This window comes from Equus asinus, chromosome 17 (assembly GCF_041296235.1).
Source record: "Equus asinus isolate D_3611 breed Donkey chromosome 17, EquAss-T2T_v2, whole genome shotgun sequence".
Taxonomy (NCBI): Eukaryota; Metazoa; Chordata; class Mammalia; order Perissodactyla; family Equidae; genus Equus; species Equus asinus.
The window spans coordinates 49,488,459-49,515,405 of NC_091806.1; the positions used below are offsets into that span (position 1 = coordinate 49,488,459).

Consider the following 26,947-nt stretch of genomic DNA (forward strand, 5'->3'; position numbering starts at 1 on the left):
GCCAGGCGCTGAGGCGATGGGGGACGATGGGGAAGAGCGCGATGCGGTGAGGGACGATGGGGAAGAGCGCGATGGGATGGGGGACGGTGGGGACGCCAGGGATGCGATGAGGCTGTGTGGCGATGAGTCATAATGGGGAGAAGCGAGAGGCGGGGAGTCTGTGAGGGAGGATGCGGAAGGAGCGCCAGGCGGTGAGGCGATGGGGACGATGGGGACGACTGCGATGGGACCCGGGACGATGCTGACGAGGGGATGCGATGAGGGACGATGGGGACGAGTGCGATTCGGTGAGGGACGATGGGGACGAGTCCGATGCGACCGGGGACCATATGGACGAGCGCGATGCGATGAGGGACAATGGGGACCAGTGCGATGCGATCGGGGACAATGAGGAGGAGCGCGATGCGGTGAGGGACTATGGGGACCAGTGCGATGCGATCGGGGACAATGAGGAGGAGCGCGATGCGGTGAGGGACTATGGGGACGAGTGCGATCCTACGATGGAGGTTTGGGACGCCTGCAATGGGATGAGGCTGTGAGGCGATGAGTCACGCTGGGGAGGAGCGGGAGGCGGGGAGTCTGTGAGGGACGATGGGGAAGGAGCGCCAGGCGGTGAGGCGATGGAGAACGATGGGCACCAGCGCGATGCCTTGGGGGACGATGGGGACAAGTGCGATCCTACGATGGAGGTTTGGGACGCCTGCAATGGGATGAGGCTGTGAGGCGATGAGTCACGCTGGGGAGGAGCGGGAGGCGGGGAGTCTGTGGGGGAGGATGCGGAAGGAGCGCCAGGCGGTGAGGCGATGGGGACGATGGGGACGACTGCGATGGGACCCGGGACGATGCTGACGAGGGGATGCGATGAGGGACGATGGGGACGAGTGCGATTCGGTGAGGGACGATGGGGACGAGTCCGATGCGACCGGGGACCATATGGACGAGCGCGATGCGATGAGGGACAATGGGGACCAGTGCGATGCGATCGGGGACAATGAGGAGGAGCGCGATGCGGTGAGGGACTATGGGGACGAGTGCGATCCTACGATGGAGGTTTGGGACGCCTGCAATGGGATGAGGCTGTGAGGCGATGAGTCACGCTGGGGAGGAGCGGGAGGCGGGGAGTCTGTGAGGGATGATGGGGAAGGAGCGCCAGGCGGTGAGGCGATGGAGAACGATGGGCACCAGCGCGATGCCTTGGGGGACGATGGGGACAAGTGCGATCCTACGATGGAGGTTTGGGACGCCTGCAATGGGATGAGGCTGTGAGGCGATGAGTCACGCTGGGGAGGAGCGGGAGGCGGGGAGTCTGTGGGGGAGGATGCGGAAGGAGCGCGAGGTGGTGAGGCGATGGGGGACGATGGGGACGAATGCGATGCGATGAGGGACTATGGGGAGGAGTGCGATGCTGTGAGGGATGATGGGGACCAGTGCGAGGCGGGGAATCTTAGAGGGACGCTGCGGAAGGAGCGCGAGGCGGTGCGGCGATCGGGACGATGGGGAGGAGTGAGATGCGGTGAAGGACGATGGGGACGGCTGCGATGCGATGAGGAGGTGAGACGAGGGACGATGGCGACGATTGCAATGTGGTGGACGATGGGGAGGCCTACGATGCGACGAGGCGGTGAGGCGATGAGTCAAGCTGGCGAGGAGCGGGAGGCGGGGAATCTGTGGAGGAGGATGCGGAAGGAGCGCGAGGCAGTGAGGCGATGAGGCGATGGGGAGGAGTGCGATGCGATGAGAGATTATGGGGACAAGCGCAATGCGATGGGGACGATGGGGACAAGTGTGACTCGAAGAGGGACGATGGGGACGCCTGCGAAGCGATGAGGCTGTGAGGCGATGAGTGAAGATGGGGAGAAGAGGGAGGCGGGGAGTTTGTGAGGGACGATGCGGAAGGAGCGCCAGGCGCTGAGGCGATGGGGGACGATGGGCTCGAGTGCGATGCGATGGGGGACGATGGGGACGAGAGCGCTGCGATGGGGTATGGTGGGGACGTCTGCAAAGCGATGAGGCTGTGCAGTCATGAGTCATAATGGGGAGAAGCGGGAGGCGGGGAGTCTGTGAGGGACGATGCGGTGAGGCGATGGGGACGATGGGGACGAGTGCGATCCAACGATGGAGGATGGGGACGCCAGCGATGCGATGAGGCTGTCAGGCGACGAGGCAAGCTGGCGAGGAGCGGGAGGTGGCGAGTCTGTGGGGGAGGATGCGGATGGAGCGCCAGGCGGTGAGGCGATGGGGGACGATGGGGACAAGTGCGAAGCGATACGGGACGAAGGGGACGAGTCCGATGCGACCCGGGACGATGGGGACGAGCGGATGCGACGAGGGACAATGGGGACGAGTGCGATGCGGTGAGTGACGAGGCAGAGGATCGCGATGCGATGGGGGACGATGGGGACTAGTGCGATCCTACGATGGAGGTTTGGGACGCCTGGGATGAGATGAGGCTGTGAGGCGATGAGTCACGCTGGGGAGGAGCGGGAGGCGGGGAATCTGTGGAGGAGGATGCGGAAGGAGCGCGAGGCAGTGAGGCGATGAGGCGATGGGGAGGAGTGCGATGCGATGAGAGATTATGGGGACAAGCGCAATGCGATGGGGACGATGGGGACAAGTGTGACTCGAAGAGGGACGATGGGGACGCCTGCGAAGCGATGAGGCTGTGAGGCGTTGAGTGAAGATAGGGAGAAGAGGGAGGCAGGGAGTTTGTGAGGGACGATGCGGAAGGAGCGCCAGGCGCTGAGGCGATGGGGGACGATGGGGAAGAGCGCGATGCGGTGAGGGACGATGGGGAAGAGCGCGATGGGATGGGGGACGGTGGGGACGCCAGGGATGCGATGAGGCTGTGTGGCGATGAGTCATAATGGGGAGAAGCGAGAGGCGGGGAGTCTGTGAGGGAGGATGCGGAAGGAGCGCCAGGCGGTGAGGCGATGGGGACGATGGGGACGACTGCGATGGGACCCGGGACGATGCTGACGAGGGGATGCGATGAGGGACGATGGGGACGAGTGCGATTCGGTGAGGGACGATGGGGACGAGTCCGATGCGACCGGGGACCATATGGACGAGCGCGATGCGATGAGGGACAATGGGGACCAGTGCGATGCGATCGGGGACAATGAGGAGGAGCGCGATGCGGTGAGGGACTATGGGGACGAGTGCGATCCTACGATGGAGGTTTGGGACGCCTGCAATGGGATGAGGCTGTGAGGCGATGAGTCACGCTGGGGAGGAGCGGGAGGCGGGGAGTCTGTGAGGGACGATGGGGAAGGAGCGCCAGGCGGTGAGGCGATGGAGAACGATGGGCACCAGCGCGATGCCTTGGGGGACGATGGGGACAAGTGCGATCCTACGATGGAGGTTTGGGACGCCTGCAATGGGATGAGGCTGTGAGGCGATGAGTCACGCTGGGGAGGAGCGGGAGGCGGGGAGTCTGTGAGGGACGATGGGGAAGGAGCGCCAGGCGGTGAGGCGATGGAGAACGATGGGCACCAGCGCGATGCCTTGGGGGACGATGGGGACAAGTGCGATCCTACGATGGAGGTTTGGGACGCCTACAATGGGATGAGGCTGTGAGGCGATGAGTCACGCTGGGGAGGAGCGGGAGGCGGGGAGTCTGTGGGGGAGGATGCGGAAGGAGCGCCAGGCGGTGAGGCGATGGGGACGATGGGGACGACTGCGATGGGACCCGGGACGATGCTGACGAGGGGATGCGATGAGGGACGATGGGGACGAGTGCGATTCGGTGAGGGACGATGGGGACGAGTCCGATGCGACCGGGGACCATATGGACGAGCGCGATGCGATGAGGGACAATGGGGACCAGTGCGATGCGATCGGGGACAATGAGGAGGAGCGCGATGCGGTGAGGGACTATGGGGACGAGTGCGATCCTACGATGGAGGTTTGGGACGCCTGCAATGGGATGAGGCTGTGAGGCGATGAGTCACGCTGGGGAGGAGCGGGAGGCGGGGAGTCTGTGAGAGAGGACGCGGAAGGAGCGCTGGGCAGTGAGGCGATGGGTACGATGGGCTCCAGTGGGATGCGATGGGGGAGGATGGGGACGAGCGCGATACAATGGGGAGGATGGGGACGCCTGCGATGCGATGAGGCGGTGAGGCGAGGAGGGACGAGGGAGACGAGTGCGATGTGATGAGGGAGGACGGAGACGCCTGCGTTGCCTTGAGGGAAGACGGGGCTGAGTTCGATGCGGTGAGGGACGATGGGGACGAGGGCGTTGGTGTTAGGACGGATGGGGACGCCTGCAAAGCTATGAGGCTGTGAGGCGATGAGTCAAGCTGGCGAGGAGCGGGAGGCGGGGAGTCTGTGGGGGGCGACGCGGAAGGAGCTCAAGGCGGTGAGGAGATGAGGCGATGGGGTCGATGGGGACGAATTCGATGCTGTGAGGGTCGATGGGGACGAACGCGAGGCAGGGAATCTGTGAGGGACGCTGCGGAAGGAGCGCCAGGAGGTGAGGCGATGGCGGACGATGGGGATGGGTGCGATGCATGAGACTGGGAGGGGACGAGGCGATGACTCACACCTGGGAGGAGCGGGAGGCGGGGAGTCTGTGAGGGACAAAGGGGAGGAGTGCTGTTGGTGAGGAGTCAAGTGAGGATGGCACGGAGGGTGAGGCGGTGCCAGGAGGAGCCGGCGGAGGCAGGAAGGATTCCCCCAGGGCCTCCGAAAGGGAGAGAATGAATTCCTGTGGCTTCAAGCTCCCTGTTTGTGGTCATTTGTTCTGGCAGCTCCAAGAAGTGAGCAAAGCAGCCATCCTGGCTTGTCCCTGCTGGAAGGGTTTCTGGGACAGGGGTGTTTCAGTGCTAAAAGCAGGAAATCCGCGGAGAGCCCAGATGAGTTGGGCTCTCCAGGCGCCCCTGCCTCAGGCTTGAACTTAGCATCTGGTGCGATAAGGAAGCAGGGACCGCCAGGGTCTGTCTGTGGGCTAGGAGCCTGTGCCCAGGTGGTGACCACAGTGCTCCTGACCGGGCTCTTAGGGGCAGCAGGCTGCAGGCCCTTGTGTGCAGGGCTGGCAGGGTGGTCGTGCAGGGCGTGCCATCCACACCTCACCTGTTCTGCGGTGTGAAGCTGACCTTCATCCTCACTGAGATTCTCCAGCCTGAAGCCCCAGCAATTCTGCCAACTGGCCGGTAGCACCTGAAGGAACGTCCTTCTGCTTAAATCGGTTGTGGGAGGAAGCTGTGTCTGCAGCAACCCTCTGGAACGAGGGGCCTGCCCCGCAGTGGAGAGACCGGGCCCGCAGGACACAGCTGCACCAGGGCGCATGGTACTGCCTTAGCACCGGGCACCTGCCACAGGGCGTGTCTTGAACCACATCAGGCCTGGGCAGCCAGGGAGGTCTTTTCCAGGAAAAGAATTCAGCCTCAGGAAGCTCCCACCCTGTCTGAAGGCCCAGATGGAGAGGAAGAGGCTGCTCAAATGATGAAATCACATCAGATCTGGAAGCTGGCTAAAAATAACCCAGGAAGGAGAACGGTAAAGAGATGGGGTGTAAGAGAATCGAGCTGCCTCCCTGATCTGGCACCTTCCTCAGACTGCCCCGTCCCCTGTCCTGAGGAAGGAGACGGCTGGACACCTTGGGTACGGGTCCCACACCTGCAGGCCAGAGATGTCATTCTCCTTGGTGCCACCAGCAGGAGCCCAGCCTGCTGGGGCCATAAGCTCCCTTCCCCTCTCCTCCCCACGGATCCACCTGAGAAAGGGAGGCTCTGGTTCCCTGCCAGCTCCTCCCTCCGGGGCAAGAGCCCAGAGCCACCCAGAGGCTTGCTTGGCCCCAAAGGTGAAAAGGGGGTCTGGCCAGAGGGGGCCCACGGCCTGCCCATGGAGGACACTTTCATCAACAGATGTAGTTATTTTTTTTTTGAGAGAAGCCATTCTGAGTGTTTTATTAATGATGCGTCTGTGGGGAGGGCTTTACTAGATATGAACTAGCGAATGCTAATGCTAGGAACAGAATGATAGAAGCATTTTCCTCCCTAAAAAGTTCTTCCTTTCAGGGGGCAAAGTTTTTGTAATACAAACACCTTTTGGCTCAGTTAAATTCGAGTAATGAGGAACTTTGATATTTCTGAGTTAATAATGCCTTGATTAATCCGTATCTGCATATGACTCAGATGTACTGATTTCTGCCATTTCTCGCTCAGCATGCTAACTCTGAGCAGGGGGTCTTGTTCACACTCAGTCGTTTTTCTCAGGAACTCCAGGGGGCAGTGACTTCACTGGAAATCGATATCAAAGCACCGAGTGGAAAGTGTTCCATCGCAGAAGCTCTTTTTAAAAGTTTTCTTTTTTCTTTCAGTTTTATTGGCATATAATTGACATACAGCATTGTATTACTTTCAGATGTACAACATGAACATTTGATTATGTACATCTTTGAAATATACAAAAGGGCGATATTAAATATACAAAATTTATATGTAAATATACAAAATTGACTATATTGAGCACACTGTGCATTAGAGTCCCAGAACTTATCTTATAAATAAAGATACCTTGTACTTTTTGACCCCTTTACTCATTTCCCCCCTCCCCCACCCCTTCCTCTGGCAGGCACCATTCAATTCTGTTTCTATGAGTTCATTTCTTTAAGATTCGACATATAAGTGATATCATACAGTATTTTTTCTCTGTCTGAATTATTTCACCTAGCATAATGCACCCAAGTGTATCCATGTTGTTGCAAATGCCAGGACTTCCTTTTTTATGGCTGAATAGTATTCCACTGTCTCTCTCTGTCACATTTTCTTTATCCTCTTGTCTGTTGAAGGTCCCTGAGGTCGTCTTCATGTCTTGGCTATTGTGAATAATGCTGCAATGAGCATGGGAGAGCAGATGTCTCTCAGAGGTAGTGATTTGGTTTCCTTTGGATTGATAAACAAATGGCTAACAATAGGATCTGTTGGAGTCTGTGAGGAAGCCATTTGGTCTAAACCTACTTCAGCCTGACATTGTTTTTTTCCCCAAAAGGTCCTAATATGGCCGTTGAGCATGCACTGTATGCCTGCTTTAAGCATTTGCTGTGTCCCAAAGACAAGAACAAGTGGCCTTAAGATAAAGGTGCAACTACCCCCACATTGGCATTTCCTTAAGGATGAGCATCTCTCCCTAGGCTAGAAATTGTTTGCTGTGCCCAGCCAGTGACCACCCACATTGAGACAAAAGTCGGGCTACCTGCTGTGTCCACCGAGACAGCTGACCTACTACCTGCTGTGTGAATAGCTGTGCTCACAGGGCAATCCCGAGACTCTTGTGAAAGGTAACTGTCAATCATATGTGATAGATGCTCTTTGACGGTACAGAACCACTCTGTACACTCCCTCTTCTTGGGGGCCCTTCCTTAGAGAAGGAAGGCCCAGGGCTAAGCTAATCCTCAGATCTGGCTCACAATAAACTCAGCCCAATTTTCATTTATACATCGGCTATGGATTATTTTCGTTGACATTTCTTGGCGTGATCACAGCAGGATTTCAGAGAAACCCACCGGAGAACACCCGGAATCTACACTGAACTGGCATTCGGTACCAACAGGGGCCCATTGAGCCCCCTGGATCACTGCATTCTTCAGGTGACCCTGGAGCGTTCTCCTGAAACCCGGATGTCCCTATTTCAGGTTGATGGTCCAAGAGGTTATATGAGCTGTTTCAAACCTTAAGACTAGGTGTCTTAGGGGCCCCAGGACACACCCTCGGTGAGAACCCTGAGGGAATGCCTAGGCCAGGGGAGCCTAGTGGGAACTTTGGAGTGAATGGGGCAGGCTGACCTGTTCAATTTAGCTTTAAATTGGAAAGAATTGTGTTTATCAAGTCTGAACAAACTGCTTGATAAAGAAATGAGAGTCTGAACGTGTTCAGCTCTGAAGAAAAGGGACACTGCTCCTCCAGGCTGAGAGGCGTTCTCAGGCAACTGAGGGCCTCAGCAGGAGGGCTGGAGGATCGAATGCCCCATGACGTGCAGCGGCCCCATAGGGAATGCCACCATCATTCACAGTAATTTATGACGGCTGGTTCAGGAAAGTGCACATAAGGGTTGGTCACTCACGCTCTGAGGCCCCACTGAGGTGCTAGACTGCCCGAGGGAGAAACCGAGGCACATAAGAGAGCGTTTATGACCTTTCTGTAGGGAGTAACACTCACAAACAGCATATTTCTGACCCATTACACTGGCCCTAGAAGTTGTTTGGACTTTATAGCAAAACGAAAATTTTCTTTTTTTTTTTAGATTGGCACCTAGGCTAACAACTGTTGCCAGTCTTTTTTTTTTCCTGCTTTATTTCCCGCAGGATAGGCCCCAGAGTCGGCCCTGATAGCAAAACAAAATGAAAAGAAACGCAGGAAATCGAGCTTCTAAAAAAGCCCGACCGGTTCCCCGAATGGGAAGCCTCTCCTCCAAACTCTGGTTGGCTTCATGCCCAGAGTTGCAAGTGCTTGACAAGAGTGGGAATGTTCTCATCCCAGAATCCTAAGACTGAAAGAAAGAAAACATGGGAAAAGAAGTTTTTTTCAGAAGCCATCTGCTATGAAAAGACCCCAGCCCAGAAATCTAAGGCTGAGAATCACAGCCCAGAATCACAGATGGGCCGATGGGTCCCAGACTCACAGCCACCCTGCACTCTCTGGGCTCCCACAGGGGGTCCCCCATGGAGGGCTAACGTCTAAGGCCCTGTGTCCGGCACCATGGGCTCCCTTCACCCTGCTCCCTGAGGGCCCATCTTGTTGATAGATCCATCCCCAAGCGCATCTCCTTGCAGCCCTCCAAGGCCTGCACAGCCAGCTCCCTCTACCTGCACTGGCCCTCCCTCTCTGCCCACATAACCAGTTTCTCTTTCTCCTGGAGGACCCTATTCCGTGGTCCCCACATCTGCAAAGACTCCTGTACTGGGTTGAAGAGTGTTTCCCCAAAATTCACGTCCACCGGAACCTCACAATGTGACTGCAGCTGGAAACAGGGCCTTTGCGTATGTAATCAGTTAAGGTGAGGTCACACTGGAGTAGGGTGGGCCCTAACTCCAAGTGACAGTGTCCTCATAAGGAGGAGAGAGACACACAGAGAGGAGGAGGCTGTGTGTCCATGGAGACAGAGAGCGGCGTGATGCATCTGGAAGCTGAGGACTGCCAGCCACCGTCAGAAGCTGACAGATGGGAGGACGGACACTCCCTCAGGCTCTGGAGGGAGCACGGCCCTGTGACACCTTGATCTTGGACTTCTGGGCTCCACACCATGAATGAATTCCCATGGTTTTAAGCCACTCACTTTGTAGTCATTTTTGACAGCAGCCATGGGAAACTGACACTCCTCCTTTGTACCCCCAGCCCTATGGGCGATGTCTCCTGGAGGACTGGCCGAGTGCCAGGGTGCGCTGTGCTGTGAGAGGAGGGCAAGTGCACACCTGGTCCAGGACCAGCTCTGGCGCTGACCAGTGGTGGGTGGGGCCGGCACAGGTGACCTCTCTGTGCTCAGGGTCCTCACCTGAGATCGGGGTACTGGTCCCCCCCACAGGACGCTCTGGTGACTAAAATAATGCTGGGCGAGGGGCTTGGCTGGGAGGGGCGATGTTGTTACTATTATTTTTCAGACTCACTCACAAATGACCGCCTACCTGTTCCAGATCTGTCAGGATCTCAGCGGGACCCTCGGCCCCAGGGGGACACAGAAGGGCCAGCTTGCGGTGACTGCTCTGGTGCCCGACTTCGTTCCCCTGCCACAAGCTGCGGGCCACAGACATCCACTGGGTTCTCCGGGGTCCTGGTGGGGGTTGAGGCCTCCGACACGATGTCTAGGCTGTCGTTACACAGGCTATGGTCTGCCATCGTGGGAAATGGAGATTCTGCATCTGGGTTCCCATTTAGTGGTGTGCCAGGGACTGAGTTCTCAGGCAACTAAACCAAGAAGAACATGGTTGGAGATGGGTGATTCAGCACACGAGCCCTGGGGAGGACAGGGGCCGAGCAACCTAAGGTGGCACCAACTCTGCCCTGACCGCCGGCTCGGCTGGCCTTGGGCAAGATGCCTTGAGGCCCTTTTGGTGCCTCAGTTTCCCCATTGTGAACCGAATCCTCCAGAGCCTGAAGCTCCTCCAGCTCAGGGCCCTTGGCTCCCTCTTGGCCACAGAATAATTACTGAGCTAATACTCAGGCAAGGACAGGGCCTCCTGGAGCCGGCCCGGCCACCTCCCGACTTGGGGGCTGGCTGCCCCTCACGGGGAGGCTGCGACAGGGCCACACTTCACGCCGCCTGTGGCCGTGGCTGCACTCACCATGCTCTCTCCTCCGTCACTGTATCCTGTGAAGACAGACAGTAGAGTGGTTAACGGTGGCAGGAGATCATACCCTGTGATGCTGCGGCTGGGGCAGCACCTGCACCCGGCTCCAGGCCAGGAAGCAGCAGTAGCAAGCCTGGCTGTGCCCCACTTCCCACATTATCCGGTTCCACAATTTCTGGGACCTTCCAAGAGGCCTGTGGCTCTCTGCACCAAGAGCACCACCTCTTAGCCCCACACTTGCTCTTCCCACCGAGCCTGTGGACACACCCTGCCCTGAGCCCAGGTCTGCCTCTAAGGCTGACCCGGGACTCTGTCACCAAGATGGCTTGGGGACCCTGTAATCTACCCAAGCCCGTCCCGCAGCCTCAGAGGCGGGCACTCAGCCGCCAACAGCATTGTAATCACCCCAGGCCGATGCCCCGGGTTACGAGGAGCCTCAGCTCATGAGGACCAGGGGCCCCCAGGAGCTGCCCCCCAGCCCAGGCTGGCGCTCGCTGTGTCCGGTGGTTCTCACGTCAACACTTCATACCGACAGCGAGACGATGGCACGCACCCCAGCATCCTTTTTCTTCTCGTTTTCGAGCATAAATATAGGTGACGATCATAATAACCAGGGAAGTTAGAAAGCTTCCAATCACACACCACCGGTGTCTCCCGCCTAAAACAGAGAAAGAGAAAATGTCTCCGGAAGGTCAACTGACCTATTTTCCCAGCAACCACAGGATAGAGAACAAATGAACACATCCAGCAATTCCACTTAAGGGAATGTACCTGAAGGAAACAAAAATACTATGCTGAAGAGAGATTTGCACACCCCGCGCCCCGCACCCTGCCCTGCCACGGCATTATTCACAACAGCCGTGACATGGAAACAAACCTAGGTGTGCGTCGACAGGTGCGTGGGTAAAAAAGATGTGGTCTATACATATAGTGGAATATTACTCAGCCATCAAAAAGAGCATCCTGCCATTTGCCATATGGATGGAGCTTGAGGGCACTATGCTGAGTGAGTTCAGTCAGCCAGAGAAAGACAAACACCGTATGATCTCACTCATATGTCAAATCCAAAACACAAAACAGAAACCAAGAAATCCAAACTCACAGAAAAAGAGATCAGACTTGTGGTTCCCAGAGGCAGGGGGTGGGGGTGGTGGAAACGGATGAAGGGGGTCAAGAGGTACAAATTTCCACCTATAACATCCTAAGTCCCAGGATGCAACGGGCAGCATGCCGAGTATGGTTAACAGTGCCGTGCGGGATATTTGAACGTTGTTTACACAGTAGATCCTAAGAGTTCTCATCACAAGGAAAAAAACATTTGTTTTCCTCTTTTTCTTTACTGTGCTATCCACATGAGACGATGGATGTGAACTAAACTTGCTGTGCTGATCATTTCACGATATATGCACGCCAAGTTAGGATGCTGTATGCCTGACACTTACATGGCACTATGTCAATTATATCTCAGCAAAACTGGGGAAAAAAACAACAAACAAACATCTCTGCTGGCTGGCCCGGCAGACCTTGCGCACCCCAGCGAAGAGGCCCCGTGAGCAGGCCTCCCCTGGCCTGGCCTGGCCTTTCCTGGAGGCTGGGCCCAGCACGTGGTGGGGGTGGGGAGGAGAGGCAGCCCCAGGCTGGCACGGCTGAGGGCAGGGAGTCGTGACCCCTTCCCAGGGTGTGTGCAGTGGCAGGTCTCCGATGGGCCTGCAAGATCCATTCTGCCACACGGGAGTCTGGGGCAAGGGTGCTCTCATGCCACCCCCTCAGGGGAGGTCCTGTGCCCGCCTGCCACCTCGGGACAGTCCCCTTAGGGGACAGGCATCTGGACAGCTCGGCTGGCATGGCTGGGCAGAGCCAGGCCATGCCTCTGGTGGCCAGTGAGGCACTGAAAGTCCTAGGCTGCAATATTAAGAAATGTGTGCCTCAGTCTCTGTCCCCGGTTCCTGTGAATATTTGGTCTTTGACCCCAGTTCCCGACACAGAGCTCCTAAAAGCTTGTAATTCCCCGAGTGATGGGAACATCTTGGCTTCCAATGAAGCGACGACTCTGGGTGGCTCCTGGACAGGGGCTGGGCACCAGAAGGGCCAAGCCTGATTAGAAGTTGGAACTTTCAGCCCCACCCGCCATCCTCCAGGGAGAGGATGACCCATCATGCCCACGCAAGGAAGCCTCCATAAGATTCCCAAAGGCGTGGCGTTTGGGGAGCTCCCGAGTCGCTGAACACAGGAGGGTGGTGCCCCCGCATCCATGGGGAAGGAAGCTCCTGGGCTCAGGACCCTTCTGACCCTCAGCCGGTGCACTTCTTCACCTGGCTGTGCACGGGCATCCTTTGCCACATCTTTCAGAATAACCACTGAGTCTAAGCAAGGGTTTCCCAGAGTTCCGGGAGCTGCTTTAGGAATGACCAAAGCCAAGGAGGGGGTGGTGGGAACCTCTGATTCGTAGCCCAGTCGGACAGAAGTCGCGCGCAACTTGGGGACCCACTACTTGCAATTGGCATCTGAAGTGGGGGGCCGTCTTGTGGGACTGAGCCCTTCACCTGGGGGGCTCTGGGCTATCTCTGCTTAGTTTCAGAATGAACTGAACTGCAAGACCCCAGCTAGTGTCGGAGAATTGGTCAGTGTGGGGAAGACCCCACAACTCTGGTATCAGAAGTAGTGTGAGAGCAAAGGAGAAACGGGCTTTTCCCTAGACCTCTGGGGAACCCATCGGCCTCCAGCCCACAGGACAGCCACGTGTGTCCCTCCCTTGGACACAGACCTAAGAACAGAGGCCCAAGGGGGTCACATAACACCTGGCTTTCCAATGCCTCGGCCCTCCAGGGATGAGAGGAAGCACGTTTCCCTCAAGGGTTTATTTGCTTGTTTTTAAATTGTAGCGAAATATGCATCACAGAAAATTGACCGTTAACCATTTTAAGTGCACAGTTCTGCCTTCTGTCTATACGTTTGCCTCTTCTGGACGTTTCATACAAATGGATTATATGACACGTGGTCTTTTGTGTCTGGCTTCTTTCACTCAGCACAATGTAGCATGTGACAGCACCTCATTCCTTTTCATGGCTAAATACTATTCTGATATGCATATATTGGAATATATTGCATTTTCTTAGTCATTCCTGCTAATAGACTTAATTCTTTTTTAATAACAAGCCCTTGAGCCAAGACCATGCTACGGGAAGGACAGTTTTTCAATAAATGGGGTTGGGGAAGCAGACTTCCACACACAGAGAACGAAGCTGGACCTCGCACCATACATGAAAATTAACTCAAAATGGATCCAAGACCCAAACACGAGAGCTAAAACTCTAAGAAAGAAACTATTTGAAGAAAACATAAGGGAAAAGCCTCATGAGACTGCATCGGGCAATGATTTCATGGATATGCCACCAAAGGCACAGGCAACAGAAGAAAAGTACACAAACGAGACAATCAAAATAGAAAACATCTGTGCTTCGAAGAATGCACAGCCAACAGAGTGAAGAGACAACCCACACAGTGGGAGAAACTATTTGCAAATCACGGACCTGAGAAAGGGTAAAGAACTCCTACAACTCAACCGCCACCACCACCAAGCCACACAACTTTTTCTTTTTTCTGAAGATTGGCACCTGAGCCAACATCTGTTGCCAATCTTTTTTCTTCTTCTTCTTCTTCTTCTTCCCCCAAAAGCTCCCAGCCCATAGTTGTATATTCTACTCATAGGCAATTTTTTTTGGTATGCATTTTGGTGAGGAAGATTGGCCCTGAGCTAACATCTGTTGCCAATCTTCCTCTTTCCCCCTGGCTGCTGAAGCGGAGTGTGGGAACTTAACCACTTAGCCAAGGGGCCTGCCCCCTGCGATTTTTAAAAGGTGTGTCTAGAGACAGAAGGCAGGTGAGTGTTTGCCAGGGGCTGAGGGAAGGAGAGAAGGGGCGCTACTGTGTCATGGGTACAGAGTCCTTTTGGGGGCACGTCCATGTTTTGGAACTAGATAGAGGCGGTGGTCCTAACTGGCACTAAATTGTTCACTTTAAAATGGGTGATTTCATAGTATGTGAATTTCATCTTAAACAATACACGTACTTTTAAAAAACAGCTGTCTTACCTGGACCGGCCAAGCCGCACACCGTGTCTGCTGTAGCGTTGCATTTCTGGAGGACCACGCTCCCTCTAGGACACCTGGGGGAGAGAGGCGCCCTCAGTGTTCCTCCCCCATGAATGCCCAGGGCCACCGGCACCCAGGTCCATGTCGCCATCAGCACATCATCTCCCTGGGCCCAGAAGGGGCCTGGCAGGCGGACGGGACACACCCCCAGCCGGCATTTGGGGAGCACTGCATGCTGTGGTCAGAGACCCCACAAAGGGTCCTGGCCACACAGAGAGCCACACGCTCTCCCCGCCCTGCACCAGCTCCTCCGATATCCTTGCTGTCACTTGGACCGAGAGGAAGGTGTCCTTATTTTCCTCCTCTATGGAGACCGATGGCCTGGTTGGTAGGCACGCGGACTGAAGGAAAGGCCTCTGTCTTGCTTCGAGCAGAGGCTCAGTAACTTAGGTCCCTTCCTAGTTGCTGCGGGTCTCAGCTCAGCGTCCCCTCTCATGCGTTTCATGGTTCTGAAGTGACAGGCAGGTTTGTTCAGGCCCAGGAGGAAGTATTTACTCACTAATGTGCCTCACAGACTCAGAGCCCTCTGCACTGCACTGAAGGGTGACAACCACAGACGTCCCTAAGGGCGTTTCATCAGCCCCATGCTTTCCACCATCACCCGGGGTTCGCCACCCTCTTCTGGGAATGAATGAGGTCTAGTCCAGAATCACAAAGCAGAAAACACTGGAGACGTCTCCGCCTCAGCCATCCTTAAAGGAAGAGAAAGCCCTGTCCAGCCTGTGGCTTTGCTTTCTTTTGACTGAACGCAGCCTCGGAGATGGTGGGCAGGCAAGTCCTGGGCCCCGGAGTGAGCCCTGGTCAGCAGCTCGGATGCCAGAGGACGCCACTGTGATGCCTCCAGAATTCTGAGGGGGTGCGTTCCCACCCTGCCCACAGCCGGTCCACAGAACGTGAGGGAAGGAAAAAGCCCTTTGAAAGGGCAATGATCCAGAGTGTACGTCCTGCATCCTTTCCTAGGGTGTGATATGAGGATGTGCTCCAGCAAAATGAAGGAGCAGACCAAGCCGGGGCACAGGGGGCAGTGCACAGAACCCAGGAGAGTGGGGACGGGAGGTCCCGCCCTGGCTGCTGGGAGCAGACCTTCAGGGCAGCGAGTCCATCTGGGGACTGCGGGATACAGGGCAGAGACGATGGGCAGAGGGGCAGATGGAGAGCTCAGAAAAAGCGAGGTGTGAAAAAGAAAGTGATGCATCAAGACAGGGAATGGCAACGGGGAACCTCTAAAGAGGAGAAAAGAACTATGTAAAGTAGAATCTGTCCAAATAAGAAATAACCTGAAACTTGGCATGTTTCTCCGGGCCTGGAGAGATAAGAAAAGAGAAAAGAGAACCACTCGGCTGGAGCCAGGAAGGTCTCTGCGCTGGAGCAGGGCTGTGCTCACCTGGTCGATGGTCACACGTCCTGCTGGTTCTCAGCCCCTCAAGAATAACCCCACACGAGCCCAGGGCCACCGCTGACCCCCCGAGGCACCCGCGCAGAGTGTCACCTACGTGCTGCACCGACTGCAGAATTCCAAGCCCCCCAGGGGGCGGTAGAAACGGCCCGTTTGGCACTGGCATGTCCGGTCTCGGGTGGAAGTGCACTCCGCCACCATTTCTTCATCTGCGGTTCAGGGAAGAGCGGGTCAGTGCACAGGGAGGCAGCGTGTCCTCGGGCGGACCCGTGGACCCACATCGCCATCCGGAACGGAAGCCCAGTGTGCGGAAGGAACTCAGCCGGCCACGTGGAAGCCCGGAGATGGCCCCAAGTGGCAGTGAACACCGGGAACACTGAGGGGATACCCTGACCATGTCTTCACACCCCCGTCTCCCACAGCAAATGCCTAGAACTGAGGTGCAGGCTCAAAAGGTTTGCACGGATAAATTCTGAACCACAGCTTCACCGTGCCCTCACAGGCCTCTGTCCAACATGTCTACCCCACTGCCAAGGCACAGGCCGCTCCCTGCCACCGCCTTCTCCATGGCCTGGCCACATGGCTAGCCATCTCCGGCGGCCTGTCCGTACTTAACTCATGTTTTCATTTGCTCCATCAGGCTCCTAGGGAATCTTTTCTTTTCTTTTCTTTTCCATGAGGAAGATTAGCCCTGAGTTAACATCTGTGCCAATCTTTCTCTATCTTGCCTGTGAGTTGGGGCCACAGCATGGCTGACGAGTAGTGTAGGTCTGTACCTGGGATCCAAACCTGTGAACCTGGGCTGCCGAAGTGGAGTTTGCTGAACTTAACCACCACACCACCAGGCCGGCCCCCAGGGAATTTGAACACCTTCTCACTCACTTCAAGGGGCCCTCCGCTCAGACTGCTTCCTTTCCTTAAACTAACTTGCCAGGCTTCTCCTCTGAATTGGCATTGTCACCCTCGGTGGCTTACAGAGAAAATGTCAATGTTTTTCCCATTGGGTGGTTCTCCTTTTAACCTTGTTTATGGAATCGGGGCCAACAGGAAACCCAAAGTTCTAGACGTCACATGTGGTGTAGCTCTGAGGTTAGGTACCCATCGTCTGACTGTGTGACAGAAAAATCTAGCCTCAGCTAAACCTTACGGGCTAAGGACTGTGGGGCCCCGTGGGGGCCGAGTTCTCGTCCTGTTCTCTGCTGATGGAGAATAGGGGAGATTTTCATGAAAACCGGATCACGGTAGATTTGGATATGGACCGGAGGCTAGATCATATTGGGGAATTACGCTTCATCTCCAGGATGCGGTCCCAGCACATGGTTCCGGAAAGGAATGTCTTGATTCTCAGGAAATGCACGCTGCAGTGTTCTGGGGTGAAACACTATGACTTCTGCAGCGCACTTGGAAACGGTTCATCCGCAGGCACACGCAGACACCCCCACGAACAAATGTGGGAAAACACAGGGATTGTTTAATCTTCGGTTGGAGACTCTATTCTTTCAACTCTTCTCCAAGTTTGAAAATTTTCATAATAAAAAATTGCTTCTTTCTTGAGGGGTGACTTTTATATGATGAGTTTGCTGTGTGCATGTCTTAAGTTTTCTAGACTGAATTTACTAATTTGCAATGTGAAGAAAATGATTAAAAGTGAAAAAAAAACTGCTGAGAAGTTTGAATCAGAGCGTAATCACAGTTTTCGTCACTTTTTTCTTACTCTCACAATACACAGGGAACAGTTTTTTATACCAATCAAGGTTCTCCAGCTACTTCTTTCTAGCACTTGCCTAGCTCTGGGCTTTGTGACCGCACCGTCTCTCCTCTACCCAAATGCTCGGTTAATATGCATCTGAGTTTTCCTGAATCATCATGGCTAAGCTGCAAACATCATTGTGGGGAAATATTTAGGCTCAACGTTAATGACATCTTTAGGGAACGTTCCGGGCCTGGTCACTGCCAGGTCAGGGGTTTCAAGGTCAAGAAAGGTGCCTGTGGCCGCAGACTCACTCTCAGAGCAGGTGGCACACACGTTGCAGGAATCCAGGCCGTTGGCGTGTGCCGTGAAGGTCCCTCTGTCACACGGCGTACACTTCCCACGGGTGTGGTGGCTCCTGCAGTGTTCCTCGACAAATGAGCCTGTGGAGGAGATCGGTGCTGTGGTCAGATCCCACACCAGGGCACACCTGGGGTCCCGGGCTGTGCAGCCTCCCTCCCAGCCCCTGGGGGCTTGCCTCTCCAATGAGCAAATACAGATGCTTATGTCTTGGGGTTTTAGATCAAAATAATCTCTGGATTGTTATGACCCCTTGGAGATGATAAGCGCCAAACTGCCATGGCTCCTGCCTCCGAGGGCTCTGGTCACCTGTCCTGCATTTGCTCCCCTAGACAGCTATGCTGGGGGCACGACAGGGGGCCCGAGCCCCTCTGAGCCCTCAGATACAGATGACGAGCACCTTGTCCAAGGTCAGTGGAAGGACTGGGACAACAGCCCCGCTCTCTGCCTGCCCAGCCCGGGCTCGCCACCCAACTGCCCCAGTGGGAGACAAGAGCGAGTGATGGGTGCATGAAGCTTCAGGGCTCGACGCCCTGCTGTGCGAGCACTGCCCAGCTTCCTTCTGAGGGGACTGGAGATGTGACACGTGTTCCATTCAACGTCCATAGACTTCACTCAGCCAGCTCGGGTCTCCTTTGCCAAGTTTGCTAAGGGCAGGTTGGTTCTTCCTTCTAGGTTTTCCCTCATCAGCCCTCTGCTAGCCTCCACCGCTGCCATGTGAGAGGCATTTAGGCGGCCCTGGGAACTGCCTTTCATGTTAACAGATCTGTGTTTATTCTATTGTATAGCCAGAAATATTGACAAGCACAGCGAACGTGTGACCTCACGGATGTGGCTGCTCGGGCGAGGCTGAAGGAGGCTGTGCAGAGGTTTGTCGATCTCCGCAGATGGCGGGGGTGCAGGTGCAGGACTCAGGAAGCCCACCCAGCACACCTTCCACGGCAGAACCGTCCCCCTCACCTCCCACGCTCAGCCCTCGGGAACTGGCTGGGCTGTGATGTGGCCCGCAAAGCCTGGTGCCCACTCATGGCGCTGTGCTCTTTATAAAGGCCCTGAAGGCCACTTCTAGAAGCTGACAATCGTGTAACATGCAAAGTCCACGTGAGAAGAGAGACCTGGGGGGAGACGGTCCTGAGGTCTGGCTGTCTTCTGTCATAAACAGGACTGAAAGCATCTGAAGGGACGTGGAGAGGGAAGCGTGATGGAATGGCTGACACGTCTTCGGTGGGTCTGGAATGAACGAAGCTAACACTTGTTCTGAAGCTTGGTTTATGGCTCCTGTCGCTTTACCATCATTGATACCGATTTCTCATTGATAGCAGCGATATACATTTCTTTCTTGAAATAGACTGATTTGAAATTTAAAAACAATTCAGCCTAAAGAATAATCTTAAAATCATTCCCTAAATGCCATTTCCATGAGTGGGCAACTTTTGGGGGCACAGAGCAGTGTCCATGTGGGTGACAGACCCCAAGTGGACATCCCTTGTCCAAGGCACCGTGTTCAAAACCTGACGATCCAGGAGGCTCAGTGTTACTACTGCTCTTACAGCTGAGGAGAGGCCATTGGTGGGGTGGGGGTGGGGGGGCAACTGAGGACGTGCCCCAGTCATCTGGCTGGTGAGCTGCCAATAGGACTGGTCCAGGTTCTTGGCTCTCCTCTCCTGGCAGGCGAGGACCCGCGGCCTGGGAGGCCGATCTCCCAGGCAGGGCTGTGCCCAGCCTCCCGCCATGCCCTCACTGCCCTGTCTGGGAGCTTGTCTCTTGGGAGGTGGCGGAGCCCAAGGCTTGGGGAACCCGTCTTGGAGTCTCCCTCTGTGCAGCGAAGGGTTAACTCAGCAGGTTTGGGGTGCTCGAACTCTGCACATCCCCAAGGTCTTCAGGACTGGCCCTTGACAACCTCCTGGGAGGTGCCCTCAGAGACCTCAGACCGTCCTGCCTGGGGCCTGGTAAGAGTGTCCTTACCTACCTGATCTTTATTTACACTGACTGATTTTAATCTTTCCAAAATCAACCATAACTGTGAATGGCACAGCTTTTCTGGATCCTGCAAGTCCTTCCAGACAACGTGGGTCTTGGGGACCCCCAACATAGGGACGCATGCCCGCTGCTGGCAGAGTGTGATGGGACTAGGATGGATGAGCCCGGGCTGAGCCACTAACAAGTGGTGTGACCTTGAGCAAGCCCCTTAACCGCTCTTGGCCCGACTTCCTCACCTGCCAGAGGAGACCCTGGCCTCTGCGGCAGGCGCCCAGGGAGTGATGGTAATCCTCCCGGTCCCCCTCTTTACTTCCTGTGCCCTCAGCTGGGTTCTGGGGCTCATCCATCATAGGGTGGGTGAATAGGAGACCCCAGATCGGGAGGAGCTTCTGGCCACTGCTGCCCACTCGGTACAGACAGACACACAAACCCTCTTTGTGGGGCGGGGTAGAGCTGGGGGACGTGGACGGGAGCCGAGGGCCCGCGTGTGGGATCCCGCCAGGACTCACCGGCAGGGCAGAGCTTGCAGCAGTGGCCGGCAGACCAGTACTCGTCGGGCCCGCAGGACTCAGGGCCAGGGGGCACCTGGCTCTGCTTGGAAACCAAGTTGGTCTCGGTGGTCACCTTCACCTGGAAAAGGACAAGAAATGTTTACTAACAGCCCACATTTAATGTCCCCTCTGACGTGGTGGGCGCTTTCTCAGCCGTCGCTAAGTTCTAGCTCAATTAATGTCAATGTTCACCCCGAGAGGCAGGTGCTATTAAAGCCTGGCTTTACGACACCAGCCCAAGGTCCCGGCTGGTCGGCACTGGGCCAGGACACTGTCCCAGCCCGGCTCACTGGAGAGCTGGGGCTCCTCACCATACATGCCCCAGCCTGCAAAGAAGACGACCACGCTGCGGAGGGCCCTGAACGCTGCCCTCAGGCTGTGCCTGCTGGACCGGGGCAGGGGAGCGCCACAGACCAACTGGCTCTATGGGTGATGAAATGAGACATTTCTCAGTCCATCTTCTGGGGCTGAACATGTTACAATGCACAGCTTTTACGGGTAGCAAGAATTCAGTGACAATAACACCAAGAAGAACAAAGAAACATCTGGGCTGGCGAAACACAGAAAGTGAGACAGCAGCCACCCCCTCACACTGGGGAATGGACAGGGGCAGAGGCGTCCTGGAGGAGGAGGGGCTCGGCCAGACATGGCAGAAACAGGAACAGATGGAATTGTCCCGAGCTGGTCAGAGGGGCCCCTCGAGCGGGTCTCCACCCTGCTGTTCCCTCTGCAGAGAGCAGCAGCCTGGGGGTGGCGATGGCATTGCTGCTGGATGGGGGCGGCGGCAGCAGCACGAGTGAAATGAGCTGCAGCCTGTGAGCATCCAGAGGGTCTCTGGGGATGCGACAATATTGTTGGGGGGCAGCATTTGCGTGGTGACTCTTCTCGGGCTTGATTTCAGGAGAGAAGGTGATGGGGGAGAGTGGCCATGAGCACCTGGATGCCCAAAGCTGGCGGCCTCCGGAGAGTATCCTAGACAATATCATGTAATTAAAATACGGAATAAATAGAGACGTGTGAATGCACTCTGTGATGTTCACACTGATGAAATTGCCTGACAACGCATTTCTCAGAACGTGCCCCTGACATTGGTGTTAAGCTGGTAGAAATTCCAGTCAGAGTGTAATAACTGTAGGATGTTAAATGTAATCTCTAACATAACTACAAAGAAAACAGTGATATGAACAAAAAGAAATGAGAAGGGATTTAAAACTTTTCACTACAAAAAGTAAACTAAACACATAAGAAGGCCGTGATGCAGAAAATGAGGGACAAAAACCGCCATTCGGGACATAGAAAGCGAATAGCACGATGTCAGAGGTAAGTCCTCCTTACGGCAATTCTTAAAATGTCAATGGATTACACTCTCCAGTCAAAAGGCAAAGACTGGGAGACAGAATTGCAGAAAATGGCCCGACTAAATGCTGTCGACAACAGGCTCACCTCAGATCCAAATCCTTACACAGGGTGAAAGCGAAAAGATAAACAAAGATATTCAAGGCACATAGCAACCAAAAGAGAGCTGGAGTAGCTATGCAAATATCAGACAAAATAGGGTTTAAATAAAAAACTCTTTCAGGAGACAGAGAAAACCTTATATTGATGAAACAGTCAATATAGCTAGAAGATATAACAGTCATAAACATTGATGCTCTAATAACAGGCCTTCAGAACTCGCAAAGCCAAATTGACAGGATGGAAGGGAGTAATAGACGGGTCTACTGTAACAGCTGGAGGGTTCAACAGTCCACTCTCAATAACGGACAGAAGAACCAGACAGAAGACGAGGAAGGAAACAGAGGACTCCCCCGGCATAGGCCACCACTCGATCGAACAGATACATGCAGAACACTCCACCCGACCACGACAGAATAAAGATTCTTCTGTAGTGGACACAGGATGCTCTCCAGGAGAGACCATAGGTTACGCTACAAAGAAGTGGGAAAGTGGGGAATCGCTATTGATTCCACAGACATAAAAAAGATTATCCGACTGTACTGTGAACAATAGGACAGCAACAAACTGGAGAACCTAGACGAAATGACAAATTCCTAGAAACACGAAACCTACCAAGATCGAATCATGAAGACATAGAAAATCTGAACGCACCTGTAACCAGCAAGGACATTGAATCAGCAATCAAAAACGTCTCCCAAGAAAGAAAAGCCCTGGATTAGATGGCTTTTCTGGTAAATTCTATCAAACATTGAAAGAAGAACTTACATCCATCCTTCTCAATGTAAAAAACTGAAAAAAATCCTAAAAAATTGAAAGGTGAGAACACTTCGTAATTCACCCTATGAGGCCAGCAACACCTGATACCAAAGATATCTGCCAGAGCAAGAAACGGAAAAGACAGGCTTCTGAAAATAGCCATTGGAAACGAGAAGCTGGGATTGGCTCACGTGGTCAGCCTCCGAGCCCTGGGGTGAGGATGCTGATTCCTCTGTTTCACCCCTGTCGGAGGACAAACGACTGTGCTATATTTGTCCAGCTTCGATTCTCAGAATGCTCGGGGACATGAACAGATACTCATTGCGTGGTCTCCAGGTCATTGTCACGTTCGTCAAAAAATGCTGTATGCCGTAACAAGGGCAACTCTGACAAAGGAGTCTGGAGGGGGCCACATTAAAGATGAAGCGTTTGGCCCAGTAAAGGAAGATGTATCATCGATCGCTCCACTGTCTGCAGCTGAGGAAGAATCAGGAGAGATTGTAATGAATGAGGTACCTACTGGTGTGGGGGTGGACACCCAGCATCACACACTACAAGGTGTAGCATGTTCTATTTCTCGAGAAGCTTTTTAGGCTTTGGAAAAACGGCACTCAACTATGCGCAATTGGAAATAGACTAAATTATGGAAAATATGGAAATAGATATAAAAGATAAAATTACAATTTTGGCCAACACAACAAATACAGAACTAAAAGATTGGCTGAAGAGGATTCCCAAGGATTCAGCACCCTACCGTCTCTCTCTGTATCAACGCTCCCATGAAGGAGACGGTTTGGAGCCTGCAGTTTTTACTTAGTCGATGCCTGGATACACACGCAGTGTGAGAGAACAGAGGCTGTGTTCTAGCTGCAAGAACTCTGCCAGAAAGACAGCTACAAACGGGTGTAGTTAGAAAGAAGGGGACAGAATGAGGACGAGTTGACGGCAGACTTCCTTTCTGAAGGAGTCCACCTCAAGCTGCAGCACGGGAGCCAAGTTTTGCAAAACCACGAAAGAGGAATTTGAAGACTAGTGAGGGGTCCAGCTGAAAGTGAAGCCACTGTTGATTAAAATCAGTATATTAACTACCACAATACCAGTGCAGCTGTGAGTACAGGAGAACGGAAATCATTTCCTGTTGATACAAAGTAGGGAAAAAAACCGTACTTCTTGGAAAACAGCACTTTTCGCTTCTGTGCGTTTTTAAAATTCATGTTCTAGAAGACATGATTTCTATTTTTGAATTAAAGTTAGAAAAGAGTTCGACAGAGTAACGTTTAATTTCGTGACTGTTCTCACAGAGCGATGATTCCACACTTTCACATCATTCCTAAAATTTTATACAGTTGGGCCCATTCCGCAAAGGCTAAGGTGTCAAAGGAAGACGCGCTTCTCCTTGCTCCTTAGTGAGACATCGAATCTTTTTCTCTCAAGGAGAGAGAAAGACCTGAAAATGATCACCCCGCCTAACGAAAATTACCAAGAGCCAGGTCGGTGATTTCCCAGCGCAACGCTGACTGTGCCGGGACACGGAAGCGGCAAAGTCTAAGGAGCAGCGCGGACTGTCACGTGGGGATGAGGGGGCGCATGCGCAGGACGGCGAGAGGGCTGGACCAGCGCGAGGCCGGGAGCGCGGGCGGGCGGGGGCGCGGGGGGGGCGCGGGCGCGCGGGGGCGCGCCGGCGCGGGGGGACATGGACGACTACGACAGTGTCTGAGGACATCGACAGACGCGTTTCATCAGCTCTAGTACATCCTCTCTCCAGGCCTTTAAAAACTTCCATCTCAAAGGGGAGTCATTTCGGTCTAAGAAGCGTGAGGCCAAATACGCTGTTCAAATTGAACGGGAAATCGATCTCATTCGAAAGCAAACAGAACCGAAGTCAACGACGCCGAAAAAGTTTGAAACATCCAGATTGATTTCTCTCCAAACCCTATATTCATAGGCAAATCGTGTTATCACTTTCATGCAAATATCCAGATTTAATGAAATTGGTTTGAAGTCCTGGTGCTCGTCAGCCCACCCACTTGAGCACTTAGGGATCTTGTTTCACTTTATATCTCATTTCAAACACGTTTAACTGTTTTCTAAAGGTTTGTCGATCAGTCTCTAGGGAGATGGCTCTTGGGGGCGGGGGGCGGGGGGTGGGGAGGGAGGGAGGGAGGGGTATCAAAGCGGCCCCGGGACGCTTCTGGGGGCCGTGCATGTGTCCGGCTCCCGATGGTGGCGGCTTCTCCAGTGCGCGCGTGTGTCACAGAGCCCCGCTGGTCACTCTGAACGTCCGCAGTGTCCTGAAGGTCGGTTATACCCCAACGACGCTGTTAAAACATCCCCCCGATTAAAACTGCTTCTTACTACCCCGCGGGCGTGGGTGACAGCGGAGCCGCGCGTCCAAGTCCAGAGGAAGAACGGCCCTGCCTCGGCCTCCCGGGGCTGACCACGCCGCTCAGCCCGCCGCGTTCACCATCGCGCCTTGCAGGAGATCCCGGACACGGGTGGCCGCGGGGACCCTGCCGCCGCCGCTCCCTGCGCTACCCGGCCGGCCGAGGACAGGAGAGAGATGCCGAGCGCTCGGCCCCGGCCGGGGTGGGACAAGTCCCCGCCGTGACCTGCTCCGGATCGGGGCGCTCGGGACACGGCTGGTTTCCCTCCTGCTCCGGGGCTCAGACTCTGTCCGAGTGTGCCGCCCCGTGCCAGCCGCGCTGTGCACGCGTGCCCCGGGCTCGGCGCCCTGCCCGGCTCTCTCTCAGGGTCCTCCCTCTCCCGAGCCCCCGCCGCAGCCTCCGAGCCCCGCCGCCGCACACCCACCTGCACCCGGAGCAGCAGCAACGCCAGCGCAGCTCTCCGCGCCATGGCGTCCTACGCCGGTAAGCACCTGGAGCGACGGCCAGCGACGCTCCCACTGGCCGACCTCGGCCCCAGCGAGGCTTTTATACTCCTCTGATGCTCCTCGGGCCGTCCGCGTCACCTCCGAGCGATGCCATTGGGCAGCAGGAAACACCGGAATGCTCCACCCCTATTGCAAACTTTAGCAGGCGTTTTCTCACCAGCCCAGCTGAGCTGCTGCCAAAGTGGCTCCTTGCCGCTGACTCCGCCCCCACCCCTATCTCCCCACCCCCTTCCTCCCACCCCCCCATCCCCCCACTCCCCACCCCCCCACTCCCCCCACCTCCACCTCCCCACCCCACCCCCACTCCCCGTCCACCAGCCACCAACCTTGTTGCCCCTGTCCTCTTCCAGATTCGCCCGGCTCCTGCTTCAGCCGTGGTGGCCAGCCTTAACCCCGCGTCTGTCCCTCCTCCCCCCTCATCCCACAGCATCTTGTTGGGATTGGGGCGGGGGGGGGGGGGCGGGGGGGCGTGGATGAGAGGGATTCAGGGGGAGAAGACGGCTCTTCCGGGTCCTTTCCTTCAGAGGATGGAGCTCCTTCCTTCGTGTGGGTGAACAGGCTACAGGTCAGGCACAGAAACAGGGGGCCCTACCCCCTTAATCTCCTAAACCTCCTCCAACGCCCCCCCCCCCCCGGGGTCCCACACTCCAGGAGGGACAGGCAGCTGCTTGAGTCTCCCAGCCCTGCCCGGGGCCCAGGTTGCTCCCACACAAGTTCTTTCTCCTAGAAGTTGTCTGTGGTTTAGCCCAGGAGGTGACGTGTGCAGTTTGACTGCTGACTGTCCCCCTGCCCCTGAGAAGCTGTATTTCCTCTGAATCACTCCCCATAGACTTCCTCTTTGGGCTCTGGGTCCCCTAGGGCAGGGCTGGAGGACAGGCCAACCCCCTCCCATGCAGACCCCTCCTGAGCCTCACTCTTCCAGTCCAGTCTGGCACTCTGCCACACCCTCTTCCCGCCCAGATGCCCCGGAGTCACCCCGGGACTGGGAAGAGGAGTACTGAGTGGGGGTGGGGGCACAGCTCTGGACACCCACATCTTGCTAAAATATCATCCTCAGCGTCTAGACACCCAACCATTGGCTGGATGGACCCAGAAATGATGTCCAGGTGGTGACTGTTTCAAGGTGTTGCATGGTGCCCTTGCAACTACCTATCTGGGCATTGGCCCAACTGTCCCCTTGGCACCCTGGCTTTCTTTTCCTTGTTGATTTAGAGTAGTTTTTGGCATACCAAAGACAAATAGAATTCTACAGGGGATTCCCAGGCTTCGGGGGCAGGGGGAGGGGGTGGAGCTGGTGAGTCAGGGTGTACCCAGGTGGACCAGTCTGGCTCAGAAAGGGCCCAGGGTGCAGGGTGCAAGACGCAGTGGTCTGGGGCTTCCTGTCCAGAGCAGCCTGCCCTGCTGTCAAGATACAGAAAACTACCCCCGGAGGG

At 55.2% G+C, this 26,947-nt stretch overlaps 1 protein-coding gene and 1 pseudogene across 4 annotated transcripts; one reads left to right on the forward strand and one right to left on the reverse strand.

Annotated features, from left to right (window-relative positions):
• Positions 1-3,566: 3,566 nt before the first annotated feature.
• On the reverse strand, positions 3,567-25,717 carry LOC123277946 (tumor necrosis factor receptor superfamily member 22-like). Of its 4 annotated transcripts, none has more exons than XM_070488436.1 (9): positions 25,433-25,717; positions 20,369-20,489; positions 17,834-17,962; positions 15,927-16,038; positions 14,374-14,447; positions 10,836-10,940; positions 10,277-10,302; positions 9,620-9,899; positions 3,567-8,487 (listed from the first exon to the last, which is right to left on the reverse strand). In XM_070488436.1, the coding sequence occupies exons 1-8, from the start codon at positions 25,475-25,477 to the stop codon at positions 9,642-9,644; spliced, it is 870 nt and encodes a 289-aa protein (XP_070344537.1). In that variant the 5' UTR covers positions 25,478-25,717; the 3' UTR covers positions 3,567-8,487; positions 9,620-9,641. The 4 variants fall into 4 exon arrangements, with proteins under 4 accessions (XP_070344537.1, XP_070344535.1, XP_070344536.1 ...); XM_070488434.1 differs by having other exon boundaries at positions 10,812-10,940; positions 25,433-25,651; XM_070488435.1 differs by having other exon boundaries at positions 3,571-6,832; positions 10,812-10,940; positions 25,433-25,708.
• Positions 21,722-24,098, forward strand: LOC139040850 (twinfilin-1 pseudogene; annotated as a pseudogene).
• Positions 25,718-26,947: the final 1,230 nt, after the last annotated feature.

Bases quoted from the DNA above. Each gene is read 5' to 3' on its own strand.
- LOC123277946 (XM_070488434.1), bottom strand. From the start codon at position 25,477: ATGGCGCGGAGAGCTGCGCTGGCGTTGCTGCTGCTCCGGGTGCAG. The intron at 20,490-25,432 runs GTGGGTGTGCGG...GTCCTTTTCCAG, and splicing joins TGCTGCTGCTCCGGGTGCAG to GTGAAGGTGACCACCGAGAC. The intron at 16,039-17,833 runs GTGAGTCTGCGG...CCTGAACCGCAG, and splicing joins GTGTGCCACCTGCTCTGAGA to ATGAAGAAATGGTGGCGGAG.